The sequence below is a fragment of the Budorcas taxicolor genome, chromosome X (assembly GCF_023091745.1).
Source record: "Budorcas taxicolor isolate Tak-1 chromosome X, Takin1.1, whole genome shotgun sequence".
NCBI lineage: Eukaryota > Metazoa > Chordata > Mammalia > Artiodactyla > Bovidae > Budorcas > Budorcas taxicolor.
In genome coordinates, this window is record NC_068935.1 from 124,527,362 (window position 1) to 124,541,524 (window position 14,163).

General features: G+C 37.9%; 1 protein-coding gene across 1 annotated transcript; it reads left to right on the top strand.

The window, feature by feature from the left end:
- The first annotated feature begins 471 nt into the window (after positions 1-471).
- On the top strand, positions 472-10,077 carry EIF1AX (eukaryotic translation initiation factor 1A X-linked). Its single transcript, XM_052663057.1, has 7 exons — positions 472-694; positions 1,579-1,662; positions 3,752-3,855; positions 4,881-4,931; positions 7,487-7,568; positions 8,337-8,428; positions 9,956-10,077. The coding sequence occupies exons 1-7, from the start codon at positions 679-681 to the stop codon at positions 9,959-9,961; spliced, it is 435 nt and encodes a 144-aa protein (XP_052519017.1). The 5' UTR covers positions 472-678; the 3' UTR covers positions 9,962-10,077.
- The last annotated feature ends 4,086 nt before the right edge of the window (positions 10,078-14,163 follow it).

Here is a 14,163-nt window from a genome sequence, read left to right on the forward strand (position 1 = left end):
CCTGAAGACGCCAGTTTGCCACAAAGCAGTAGAAGTCTGGGAGTTGGTGACAGACAGGGAGGCCTGGCGTGCTGGAGTCCATGGGGTCGGAGAGTAAGACACGACTGAGCGACTGAAGTGAACTGAGTAGAAGTCTGGCGCCAGGCAGCAGGGGGCGCTACCTGAGTACGCCTGTACCGCGGCGCCTCGGCACCGCCCACTGCCTCCAAGATTCCGCCTGCTCCCAGGCTCACGGCCCCGCCCCCGGGCTCGTGGCCCCGCCCCCGGGCTCGTGGCCCCGCCCCTGCCCCCAGGCTCACGTGCCCTGCTCCCAGGCTCACGTGCCCCGCCCCCGCCCCCCCGCGGGGCTCCACCAACGGCCGTTAACGGTCTGAGAGCGCGTCTGCCTATCTAACAATAGGAGTCAGCCGGCTACGCATGCGCCATAGGTAGGAGGGGGCGTGGCCTGCTGACGTTGGGAGGTGGGGATAACGGACGCAAGCAGGCGCGACGCCATTTGCTGCGGCCGAACGTCGGTGAAGGCGGATCTCGGAAGACGTCCGTCGCTAGACTCCCGCAGACGCGACCCGGTCTCTCGCAGCCGGTTCGTGTCACCCTATCTCACGCGTCTCCCTTCGGAGGAGTCGCCGCCACCACCCGGAGAGAAGTCGGAGACGCCTCAAGTGCGTCGTCACCGCCATGCCTAAGAATAAAGGTAATGCCGCCTGAACCTCAGGACCCCGACTCCCCTCTGCCCGGTCTCCCTTGCTTTGTCCGCTGCCTCCGGATGCCCTAGGCCGCAGTAACTTTCCTCTCCGGCCTACTTTCACACAGCTAGACTATCCGGACGCGATTCTGGTCTCGGGGGAGGAGCTGGGAAGTTACTTCAGGCTTCCAGTTTGGTCACACTGGGGTGGAGCCGACGCCATTTTTGAAGGGCCTCCTGCGGGAGAACGTGTGCTTCTGCTCATAATTCGCGCCAGACAGACCCCGGCGCTACGGGGACCTGTGGGTAGACCTCCGTGCGGCCTGGGCTTCCCACATGGGCGCCACATGGGCGCCACAGGCCTTAGCGGCAGTTGTTAACTTTCATAGGGTGATACCTGCTTTAAGTGGCCATCAGTACTCCCGCATGGGATTCTTTATGGACAGTTGCTGGGTATTATTGAGACTCTTCCCTTTCCGTGGTAAAGGGGGCTTGATAGCTTACTTCTTTTTATTACTAAATAGTACTCATTATGTGGAAATATCACAGTTTATCCATTTATCTACAGAAGGACATCTTGGTTGTTTCCAAGTTCAGGCAGTTAGGACCTTGCTTTTCTACTGGCTTGATGTATTCTACAGATCCAATGTAAACTCTCAAGAGTTGCCACAATTGTTTCTCTCCCTCTACTACAAAAATCAGTGTGTTCCATTACAGTAGTGAGAACTCTGCCAGGCCCACCTCCGGCCGTTATCTTTTTGCACACAGATATTTCATTTGGGAGAGCAGGTACAGAGAGACCTTATTTTATAAAATTAGTCATGAACGTTTTATAAGCTAAGTTCTTTTTCTACTGTTTTGCAGATAATGTCTTTTTCTTTAAAAACCATTAGGTAAAGGAGGTAAAAACAGACGCAGAGGCAAAAATGAGAATGAATCTGAAAAGAGAGAGCTGGTGTTTAAAGAAGATGGGCAAGGTAAGCATTTAATAAGTTAGGTTTCTTTCAGTAATAGTTCTCTTTTGTAAATAAAGATATTCAATTTCTAAACATTAGAAGATACTGTTCATAATCTGGAGCAAAAAAATGCGGTGTTCCTTTTTGCTCTTCTCACTTTCTCATCCCCTACGCTTCTCCAGAGCATTTCTTTGTAGTTATTTCGTGTATACTCAGCCTTTGTTGAGGGTTGATGGCATTTCTGTAAATACATATGTTTCACTATTTTATGTGAACACACTCAGAACTAAGAATGAATTGAACAGTTCCCTCTGTAAAGCTGGAAAGATGTTCCCAGGCAAATGCAATTGAACAGAGCGAACTGAACTTCAAAAGCTATATTGTTGACAATCCCATGACTTGGTTGGCTTTTTTTTGATAGTGAATGGTGCTACATAGTGTGTTCAATAGACCATGGTTATTAGAGGAATGAATCCAAAGCCTTTCCCTTACTTCTCCAGTTGTATTGGCATTTATCAATAATATATAAAATACAGTGAAATGAAACTGAACCATTGACTTGACCTTTTCAAACTGATTAAGATTTTTAAGTAATAACACTAGTTTCCCATGTTTTTATTTTGAGTAATTTCAAACTTTCAGAAAAGTTGTAGTTTAAGTACCATGAATTCCCTTAAACACTTCACATGTGCACGTATGTGTGCCTGTGTCTGTGTGTGACTGTCTCCATCCGTCTTGAACCATTTGGAAGTTGACTGCAGACATCATGGTACTATGGTACTTTTCCCTTACTGTGAATGCTTCATCATGTGTCTCCTAAGAACAAGTCTATTCTCTCAGATAACTAAGGTTATCAGTTCAGTTCAGTCGCTCAGTTGTGTCCGACTCTTTGTGACCCCATGGACTGCAGCATGCCAAGCTTCCCTGTCCATCACCAACTCACACTCAGGTATTTTAATGTGAATATATTATCTGTCCAGTATATAATCATATTTAAATTTTTCTATTTATCTCAGTAATTTCCAGCAGTTTTTAACAAATAACTTTTTCTAATTGTCTCTTTTACAGAACTTGATGAATTTGTTCATACCATGAATATATATAAGCCACTGAAAATAAAACACAGTATCTGGCTGAAAGACCTTTTTATTTCTTACCCTTGCTCATTTTTACCTCCTTTAGCAATTGACTTAATTTTGACTACCATTAGTTCTTTTTCATGTTTCCCCCTCCCTCTTTGGAAGAGGCTACCTTTTAACTGACCAGCAATATTGAGGTGGTAAATGGGTGCTAGATTCACTGCAGTCTGAGTAACACTGCCACTTTGCAATCCCACAGGTGAACCTTTGAAAGTTAGGTTTCATTATATGTACACACTGGTGGATAGCCTCTTCTTAAACAGAACTTGAGTAAGAGAAAAAAGTTTTGGAGTGACCCCATCCCCTACCTCCGATCTTCTGGGCCACAAGAGATGGCCCTTGTGCAAGCCAGTGTATAATCTCAGTTTTTCGAATGGCAACAAAACGGTGGCTTCCTTGGTACCATTTTGGAAAGATTTTGATTAAAAGTTTGACATTTGCCTGGGAACATCTTTCCAGCTTTACAAAAACCAAAATAATCACTAATTTAACAAAGACATTAATAACATTCAAGCTGCTTTTATGTGCTAGTGTACCAAAAATTGTGTTGTGACCAGTCTCTAAAGGCTAACCTTCCTCTGAGGGAAAGGAGATCCATAACTGGGTGAGGATCCAAAGTGAGCGATTGATGAGGAACATTTTAGTGTATATTTTGGTACAAGCCACTTTGATTTCCAGAAGTAGAGCATACAGTGATGAAGACAGTGGTCAGTCTGCTGAACTCACAGTGAGTAAGGTAATTAAAATATTTCTAATAGAGACAGCTTGTCATGGACATGGCATTTCACAGCTTTGATGTTGGCTCTGCTGTATACTAGGTTGGTGTATATCACGCCCTTGTACTTACTTTACTGCAAATACTTACTCCTAAACAACACACCTATATGTTCTAGTGAACCTATGTGGACTTTTAAGTTGCCTTTATCAGAAATTGAGCAATGTCCTATACTCTTTTCTTTTCCCTCATCCAGAGTATGCCCAAGTGATCAAAATGTTGGGAAATGGACGATTGGAAGCGATGTGCTTCGATGGTGTTAAGAGATTGTGCCACATCAGAGGGAAACTGAGAAAGAAGGTAGCTGTGGAGACTTGTTTTACCTTAATATAAAATTATGGTTAAAGGGGGAGAAATGGCAGTAAGGTTTTTATGGGTCAGGGACCTTTTTTTAGCATCATTTATGTTGTATTCCTGCCCAAGGTGGTTAACCTGAATCTAATCGTGAGAAAATAATTAAGTCCAAATTGAGGGACACATTGTAAAACAAATCATCTGACTGTAAGTATTGGGTTGGCTATAACAACTTAAGGAAAAACACAAACCAGCTTTTTGGCCAATCCAATACATGCAATGTTACTGTCATGAAAGAAAAAAAAAATGCTGGAACGGCTATTTCAATGTAAAGAAGATTAAAGAGACTCATTGGTTATGTGCAGTAAGTGGTCCTTATTTGGGTTCTAACTTGGGGTTGGGGGAAATAGTTGTAAGGAGTGTTAAGAAATTTGAATATGAATTAATGGTAAATAAATGTTGTATTAATGTTAAATTTCCTGAATTGAAAGAATGAGCAGCCTTGGAAAGAAATGATTAATTTCCCATCAGTGTAGCTGATCAGGCAGATTTATTTATTCAGGAGGCTGGTTAGAATAGAAGTCCCTCTAATCTTGACTTTATGATTAAAAAAATAATTGGGTCATTAATGCTTCTGTTACCAAACTAAAGGGATTTTGTTTCTTGTGTGTATTTGAGTACATGGGGGGAAGGTAAAACCACATTTCTAATTTTACTATTCTCATATGTAATGGGTAACTAACCACTTGGAGTGGTTCAGTATTAGAAATCCCTTAATTGCTAAATTAATCGTTGATTCTCTGAAATTATTAAATTGTCAAGTAGTTAAATTGTTATTTTTCTAATATCCCAAATGATAGAAGCTTTAAAATGGCTCAGCTGCTTATTGTAGTTTTTTTCCCCTAATTCTAAATGTAGATACTCTACCCACAATTGAGTGAATAAAATGTATGTGTTATGGGAAGACTGACTCAACATTGCTCTTGGTTGAATATTTTTATTTTAAATGTAACCTGCTCTGGCTTTTATAGGTCTGGATAAATACCTCAGACATTATATTGGTTGGTCTACGGGACTACCAGGTAAAAATTTTATTAAAATTTTCATTGTTTACTTGCTTGAATTTGGTGAGCAACTGATGTTTAGAACATAAGTCATAGCCAAATTTGATCAGTTCCCAGGCCAGTAGGCTGCTCAGTATTGTGTCAATAAACATTTCTTAAGGGCCAGTTCTGTCATAGGCATTGTGCTGGGTACCCCAGGGATCATGGTTCCCGAGTGCCAGTCTATGGAGTCTGCATTTTCACTATAGAAGAATCACAGTGTGAATTTTTCATGAAGCTAAATACTCCTTTTTCTCTTTTGGATATTTAGAAGTTCCCTTTTTGGAATGAAGGATACTATACTGTAGTTTTGTTAAGTGTTCTCAGTTGGCAGGATAATAATAAAAATGTAATTTTATGTTGGAGTGCCTGCCTGCCCCAATTTTTTTTAATTTATACATATTGAAATAAAAATATGAAAACCATTACTCTAGGGGATACAACTGAGTGAGTCAGGCTGCTATCTCACAAAATGCTTATGGCCTGACAGTGGAGAGAATAAGAGGCACACAAGCAGTTACGAGACAAATCATGATAAAAGTGTGTGTGTTCAGTCACTCAGTCATATCCAACTCTTGTGCTCTAAATTTAGATGGGAACTTAGGGAAGAAAATGGTGGTTACCCTTCAGTGATCTCTACCTGGAGACTCTACCCATTGTGAGTCTGTGAAATCTATTTGGTTTCCACCTATTGGAACTCAGCACCATGTATATGTTTACATTTTGAGTGATAGTGTCTCTATTTTTATAACTCTGATCATACTCTGATTTTTTAAATGTATGTTCCAGAATAAAGAATTAAAATTACTACTTTAAATCAATGGTTCTCCACTGTGGGTGACTTTCCTCCAGGAGACATTTGGCAGTGTCTGGAGACATGACTGGTTTGTACACATGGGGGTAAAGGGCAGTGCTGCTGGCATTTAATTGATAGAAACCAAGGGTGATGCTGAACATCCTAAAACACACAGATTGGTCCCTACAGCAAAGAATTATGTGGCCGAAAACATAAACAGTGCTGACATTGAGATAGCGTGCTCTAAACTCATATTATTTTAATGTCCATTTTCTTCTTTTGATCTTAAAGAGAACCTCAGAAGTAGAATTAATTCCCTGTTTGACAGATACGGAAGTCAAGGTTCTGAAAGATGTAACATTCATGCATGCATGCACACTAGCGTGCTGAGTTGCTTCAGTTGTGTCTGACTGTGACCCCAGGGACCGTAACCCACCAGGATCCTTTGTCCATGAGCTTCTCCAGGCAGGAATACTGGAGTGGGTTGCCATGCCCTCCCCCAGGGATCAAACCCGAGTATCTTAAGTCTCCTGCATTGGCAGGTGGGTCCTTTACCACTAGTACCACCTGGGTAGCATTCATATTGATACTCTTAAAATGACAGCCACAATAAATGTTCTGATTCTTAATTTCCCATGATCCTTCTTTTATGCCCCTGCCACTGAGAGGGTGGTACAGGGGCCGGTAGCATCACTAGCTTTCAGTTACGTGTTACAAATGCAGATTCTTGGACCCCACCCCAGGGCGCCTCAATCAGAATGTGTGTTTTAACCAGAATCCCCTTGGGCTTCTGTACATAATGCTTTTTGAGAAGTGCTGGTCCTGAATCATGCCATTCTTGGGTCACTGTGATTGCCTTCCTGCCTGCCTTTGGACCTGCTTTCAGGTCCAAAAATTTTTTTGAAGTTGAAACAATCAGCTTTGAACCCATTTTTCTTCCTTAATTAAGTCAGATTCTTTTCAGATGGGGAAGTGTGAATGTAATGAAGCATTCATTTTCAGTGGGACACTTGCATCAGAAATAGCCATATATTTTACAAATACACTGTCATGGTCTTCATTCCATAACTCCTAATTTATCAGGAGATATAAAAGCTCCACCCAGGTAGCGTTAGTGGTAAAGAATCTGCTTGCCAAGACATGGGTTCGATCCCTGGATTGGGAAGATCCCCTGGAGGAGGAAATGACAACCGACTCCAGTATTCTTGTCTAGAGAATTCCATGGACAGGGGAGCCTGGTGGGCTACAGTCCATGGGATCACAAAGAGTCAGAAATGACTGAGCATAGACATTAAAGCTCCATAAGAGATTCTGATAGATTTGTACCCTAAGAACCACTGATTATGGAAAAGTATAATAATTCCCTTAGGTCATTATCCCAGTCTCAATTTTTGAATTAGTGTTTAATCACCTAAATTATGGTCCCAGTGAATTTTTATTTTTCAAAAGACTTCTAATCAAAGGGTAACTAAATAATCTTAAAAATTGGGTCTGCACAGTTCTGCTTCTTTGGAAGTGAAATCTATATAAATGTCTTCCCTAAGCTTGTTGATCATTATTCACTTACATATGCAAGATTCTTCAGACTGACTTAAACCCAAGAATGTTTTTCAGAGGGTAGGAGAAAACTTTAAAATTTAAGAAAAGTTTGAAACTAATTTATGAAATTAATGGATAGTATTTTAATGGATAGTATTTTGGCATAATTATTTTTAAACATTATGTGTCTCTTTTTAAGGATAATAAAGCTGATGTAATCTTAAAATACAATGCAGATGAGGCTAGAAGCCTGAAAGCATATGGCGAGCTTCCAGAACATGGTAATGTCTGAGTTATTAACCTGTTAATATGCTGTTAATCCTTGATGGTTTAAATGAAGGAATTTTGATAGAATTTTTTTGATTTTGCATATTTAGTTTTGTCTTTATGTGACTCAGTCCAAGTATGCCTACCTTCAGTTCATATTACTAGACACCTTAAGAAGAAAGTAATTGAGACTCTGTCTCTAATAACTATACTTTTGGTGAGGATTTATCCTTTATGAGCCCCTGGACTATATTTTGGTTGTTGCATATTACCAAGAAAACTGTAATTTTACTTGGGTGTGAAAATCCTGCTGTAATTATTTACTTCACATTTCCAATCTAGGAAATACTAATATATCTGGGAATAGGACTAGGAATTCCTGGTTCATTTCTGTTATTAAGGGATAAGCATGATATAACCAAATTTTTCTGATTGACGTGTTTGATAATTTCTGGGTTGTTAACATGTGCTACCTTTTTTGAAGTTTAGCTAGAAGTTGTAATAGTTTAGAGTTTGTTTAATTGGAGCCAGCCTCACTAAAAATACCTTTGTGAACAAAAGAAAACTATTTCCATCTTGACTTAGAGATGTGTAAAATAGTGTTCTATATACTAGGGTTGTTAGGTAGACATTACGAGGATATTTTTGATAATGAAACAGATTAAAAGTTTGACTTGTATAGTTCAACGTTTGATACCCAACTGCTTTCAGTGGGCACTTTAATTTATTTTTGTTAACATCTTGGCTATATTATATGACTATATTTGTTATTGTTTCTTAAGCTAAAATCAATGAAACTGATACATTTGGTCCTGGAGATGATGATGAAATCCAGTTTGATGACATCGGAGATGATGATGAAGACATTGATGATGTAAGTTGATGCACCTTGTGTTTTCTCAACTTTAGTTTGTGCTAGTCAAATTGTTGGTGCTTATGAGAATTTTATGATCTTTTTCAGTATTTCTTCCTGAAAAGATCAGTATTTGCTAGAGTATCTAGAGAGAGAGAGCTATTAAGAAATTTAGCAGACAATTGTGAGAAATAAGATTTTATCCAAGAAACAGGCCTTTTCTTTTATTAATTGTGATATAGTTGATGTACAATATTATATGTTACAAATGTACAATATATGGATTCACAATTTTGAAAGGTTATAGTGTGTTTATAGTTGTTATTAATATAAGTGGCTATATTCCCTGTGTTGTACAAACATGCCTTCTCTTAATTGAAACTAGTATATTAAAAGAATAATCTTGTTTGAACCAGTTTGGTATGAAGCATTGGAATTACAACATAACATTAAAAGCCCTGTTAAAGGGACTCCCTGGATTGCCAGTGGTTAGGACTCTGTGCTCTCACTGCTGACAGCCTGAGTTTGATCCCTGGTCAGGGAACTAAGATCCCACAAGCTTTGTGGCACAGCCCCCCTGCCCCAAAAAAGCAAAGACTGGTCTTGAGGAAGACTGAGTTAGTGATACCTACCACCAAGATTTTACAATTAACATATTTCTATACTTGGTGTATCACATTTCTGTCTATACTTCTATTCATCTGTCAGTCCATCTTACATATTTTGATATATCTCCAAACCATTTAGAATACACCATGACTTAAGGAAAATTTGAGCACAAAACCTACAGTACTGTATTTTAAAGCATACCCTAAAATAGAAAATTAATAAGGGTTAAGAAATAAATCTATCATTCTATTTTTAATGTTACCTCCGTTTGGAGACCCCTGAGCCAGAGGATTCCTGTGACTAAGCTGTTAGTAACTTAAGAACCTAGTCAGAGAACATGCCTGAGTCTGAAGTCACATATGCAGAGGTGATAGGATGAACATCTAGATAGGGTGAAGCTTTTCTAAGAAAAATATTTTTAAATTTGTGCCAGTGCTTCCTCAGAACTGGGATAATAAAGTAGTTATTAAAGTAATTTGAGTTGGCTTGTATGTTTTGTAAGTGTTGCTTTATCACCTGAGAACACTACTTCTTCCCCAAGGTGTTTCTCCAAATGGTTTCTGTGTGTTCTTGCCTTCACCTCTATAACCAGGTTGACTGGTAGGAGAATTTGGTATCACACTTGGCCCTTTCTTAAGGAAGTAACACTCCTTGTGTCTGCTCCCACCCCCGAGATAAATTTCTAGTCACTAGCATGAAAGGACGGAGACACTAATCTTTACAGATAATATTCTGCATAACGTATAGCATTCTGAAGGAATTTGTAAAGATTCACTGGCAGCAGACCAGAATTGAGAAAATCCTAGCGTACAGAATTTCCTCAGCAAACTGAATTTGTTTCCCAGATAGTCTAAAGAAGAGGGTGCATGTGCCCCTTACATGAGGTAGACTGTTGGAGTATAAAAATTCTTTTGGTTGATCTGATTTTTTTTCTTCCAGATCTAAAGCGAACTCAGCCTTGCACATTCCAGTTTTCTCTGAAGATTGTTCAACAGTTTGAATGTTTAACTGTGACTCATTAAAATAAAAGTTTCATTAGCAGCACAATTTGCTAAAGCAGAGTGATTTTGTTTCTAAGGTATTTCTTTAAAAACTGGTAATGCTGAATTCTCTTAAGTGAAATGTTAAGGCCACTTTGTTCTTTTGGTATAATGGAGGTCTGCTCTTTCAAAAAAGGAAAAAAATGCATTATTACCTTTCCCACTTTGACCACTTCCAGTAATAAGTAAATGGATGTTTTGAATAAACCACTTGCTATACACTTGTTATAAATTATAATTAAGCCCTAGTTTTGACTTACCTGTTGACTGTACAATGAATTTTTATATATTCCAGTTACCTAGTTCCCTTAAGATTTTGGTACAATTTAAGGGAAGCAGAAATCTTCATTTGAAGTAAAAAGTGATTGTTCTGTTTTTCATATTTAAGTAGCATTTGGCTATTTTTATACTAACTTTGAAATCATATACTTTTTTTTTCATGATCTTATTTTGCCACTGTAAGCCTGTCAACGAAAAAGGCATTTCCAAAGTGAAGTTTTTAGAACCTGGGTTTTAATAGCAATTTTGAATTTGTAGAGTTAGTAGTTGCAGAAATCAAACACTAGGTGGCACCCAGTTATCTTAACATTAGAGACATTGATATAGTTATCAACCTTTTTTTTAACTTACGGTTCACGGATGATTTCCCAAACAAAAGACTGATCACATGCTATGTAGAATATTTTTGCAAAAGAAAAAGATTATGTTCAAAAAGTTTTATTTTCAGAAGTCATATGTGTAAGCTGGAATTTTGAGCGCTTTTTAAACACTTATGTGTAAATGAAAATTTAATTTCATAACTGCTTGTACAAATTAAGCCTTTTGGAAAGTATCTCTAAGCTGGGAAAAGAGGAAGGTATGAAATGAAAAGATGGTCTCCAGTTTCTGAATGGAAGAGCTGCATACAAGGGAGAAATATAATAAAAGTCAGTATTGTGCTGTAGAGAATATTAAACCCTTACTTTGTGTTTAGGATGTATTTTATTATGAGTACAGGTGTTTTTGCTTGTATTTTATCGGCAATTTAGATTTACCCTGTGTTACTTAGTTTTCTATTATCACTTCTAGTAAGATGAAATTAAGGGCAGGACCTAGGCCTCTCTAGCTACATAGAAATCATATAAAAGAAGTCCTTGTAGCTTTTAACACTTGTAAGGAAACAGCTTGGAAAAATTTACTTCATGATTGTCGTCATCACGAAGTAATGACATAAGGAGTCATCTAAACCTCCTAAGATATTTAGGCTTCTGTACATGAAAGTGCTTTGCTAAATTTGTGCCATATGTAGATCTTTCCTCCACATTATCTTACCAAGAATGTTTTACCCTGCATCTATGCTACAGTTCATGGTAGGGGTGGTGCAACTCCAACATTGGTTTTTCTACTTCCCTTAACAAATGGTTTGTCTAAAGATTCTTTACAAATTACAAATATGACATTGATTCTTGTGTTTGCAAGTGATTTTTTTCTTGCCGAGGTAGTAACAGTCCCATCTGGTGCTGTTGCACTCTAGAAGATAAATCACGATGATTAAAATAGTTGGGGTAAATGAGTAGTTCCTATGCAACCCTACTTGGAGGAATTATTTTACTTGCTTGTCTTTAATGTAAAAATTAGTTTAACTGATTTGATTATATTTCACATGAATTTGGAATGGAAGTGGTCGTTAAGGAAAAAAAAATTTTTTGTTATGCTGTTTGATTCTTATAATACAGTGTTATAAGGTGTGCCCTGAAAGAAAATAAAGTGTTTGAAATCCAAGAATAATGATTCTTACTGCAAAGAGAGTGTAATAGTTACCACTATTGAGTTTGACAGACTTGTGTTTTTATACACAGTGTTTATTCCAGTTAGAGTATAAATAAGTCCTATTACTATGGTTAAATAACCAAAGCAAATGTTTGTGTTAAAAAAAAGACTTGCCAAGAATTAATTGTTTGACTGTTGAATCTTTCTTGAACATCCAGCTTCTCAAAGAGACCACCTCTTAAGGAGCCTGTAAACTATGCATGATGAAAATTCTTGTATTTTATTAATGGTCATTGGTTTACTCACCACATCCATGGAATTGTGGCTATAAACATAGTTGCTTACAAAACTCATAGTGACTTACAGTTTAACTTAATCTCATCTCTTGTGTAAATACAAAATATAGAATGTTGCATAACAACTTTAATAGATGTAAACTGCTGTCAATACTGAGCAAGTGAGTAATCAAATCGATAAAAGCATGTTTCAAATAAAATACCTAGCTGGATTTATACTTTATTGCATACAGATTGAACAACATCCAGTGCTGTGTGGCTTGACAGTGAAATAAGTAAGCTCTGTATGTTCCCTGACAATCGTAAAGATTAAATTATAAAGATTTTCAGTATGAGATGTTTAGATCTCTATCCTGCTTATTACTAAGGGGGAGTTTCATTTACAGAGTTTGGACTCCCATGAACTTTTGCATACCACTTTGTATTTTTTATTTACCTTAAAGTAGCATTCTTGCATTTTTCTTCCTGTTTAGAAAAGAACAAAATCTGAATTAAGTCTTACTAGTAAGTGTGATAAGACACTCTTAGGAATTTGGAGAGTGCTGGACTATATCATTTCTTCCTCCACAGCCGCCTTGTGCTTAGGAGGCCTTGTGATAAGTGAAGAGCATGGACTCTGGGGTGAGGCAGCCTGTGCCCCAGCCCCCACTCTGCCCTTTACCTGCAGGTGACCACGCACACCTTCTCCAACTTGTCTGAGCTTCAGGGCCTTCGTCCTGTAAGATGAGAGATAACAGTACCTGCAGAACCAGCATTATTGGGAGGATTAATAATGTATTCATATGTGATGCACTTATAGCAGTGTTCACTACTATTCACTTGATAGCTAGGACTGTATAAGATACAATATGCATGACTTTTATATTCTCTATTTCCCTTGCAGTCTTTGGTTCCTATAATAAAAGAAGTGTGTAGAATATATTTGTATATTTATGTCAACATAGTATTTAAAATAATTGCTACCACCCTCATTTAATTCAGTGTAAGACTAACAATTTTCTAAATTGCCTAAGGATATTTTGCAAAATACTAACTTGCTCTATATTTCTTTAGAGAAAGTTTAGTATTGTTGATAGCTCTGGTCATATTTCATTAAGTCTTAAATCAGTCTCTTACAGTAGATTCATGACAGCTAATTAGTACTGATTTGGGGGTTTCTTTTCCCATTGTTTGGAATTACGATTCCAGTTGTCTGGAATCAGATGCAAACTATTGCAGTTAGAAATAAAATATGAAATAACTTTCAACATCGTATGAAATTGGTTGTTTTTGAACTGTCTATGATGTTTCAAATTAAACTATTCATGATCATTCTTAAAATTTTGATTTAAATTGTGATGTATGAGGGAAATGTATACATTATCTGTTTTTTTTATTTCTGTGTTTGATTTGAATGAATCCATTTGGTCAGACTCCAGCTACAAGATTTTCTGGGCAATTGAATTTGTTACAAACCTCTACTGAAGACATTTTCTAACGTTAGGTCAGTTGTCCAGAATGATCTCAAATTCCCAGAATCCCATTCACTGGACCTTATTTTATGCTGTGCAGAAACAGAAGTATTTATTCATTCTCTGGTCAACTTCCTCACTTTTAAAAAGCCAGTCTTTTCTATTGCAATCCAGGCTTTGTTTGGTTCACAACCTGATAATGAAAGATCAAAAAGTGAAGACAAAATCTGAGTAAGGTCTCATTGCTGATTTGATCCACCAGACTGTCAGGTTTAGTTGGCTTTTTGCAACAATTTCTTTTAAAAAGCAAGTTTTACAGTGTCTCTTGACATTCAGTAAAATGATTAATCTTGTTAAATCCTCTGTACAGGGATTTGTTTCTTTAAAATGTGTATCAAGCATCTTTTAAAGTGCAAGCTACAAGTATGCTATATTCTTAAAGAAAAAAGCTTCCAAAGGAAGTATGAGACAGCTATGTGACACTGTCAAGAGTGGTTATATAACTAACCGAAGAATCCCATCAGCACCCTGCTAACTCTTTTAGTGTGGCAGTCTTCTACACATCTACACATTTCTTCTACATAGTTGTCTTGGGGAAAAACATAATTGAG

Coding starts and splice junctions, on each gene's coding strand:
- EIF1AX (XM_052663057.1), top strand. Junction 1,663..3,751: donor GTTTAAAGAAGATGGGCAAG/GTAAGCATTTAA, acceptor TCCCTCATCCAG/AGTATGCCCAAGTGATCAAA. Junction 7,569..8,336: donor TGGCGAGCTTCCAGAACATG/GTAATGTCTGAG, acceptor TTGTTTCTTAAG/CTAAAATCAATGAAACTGAT.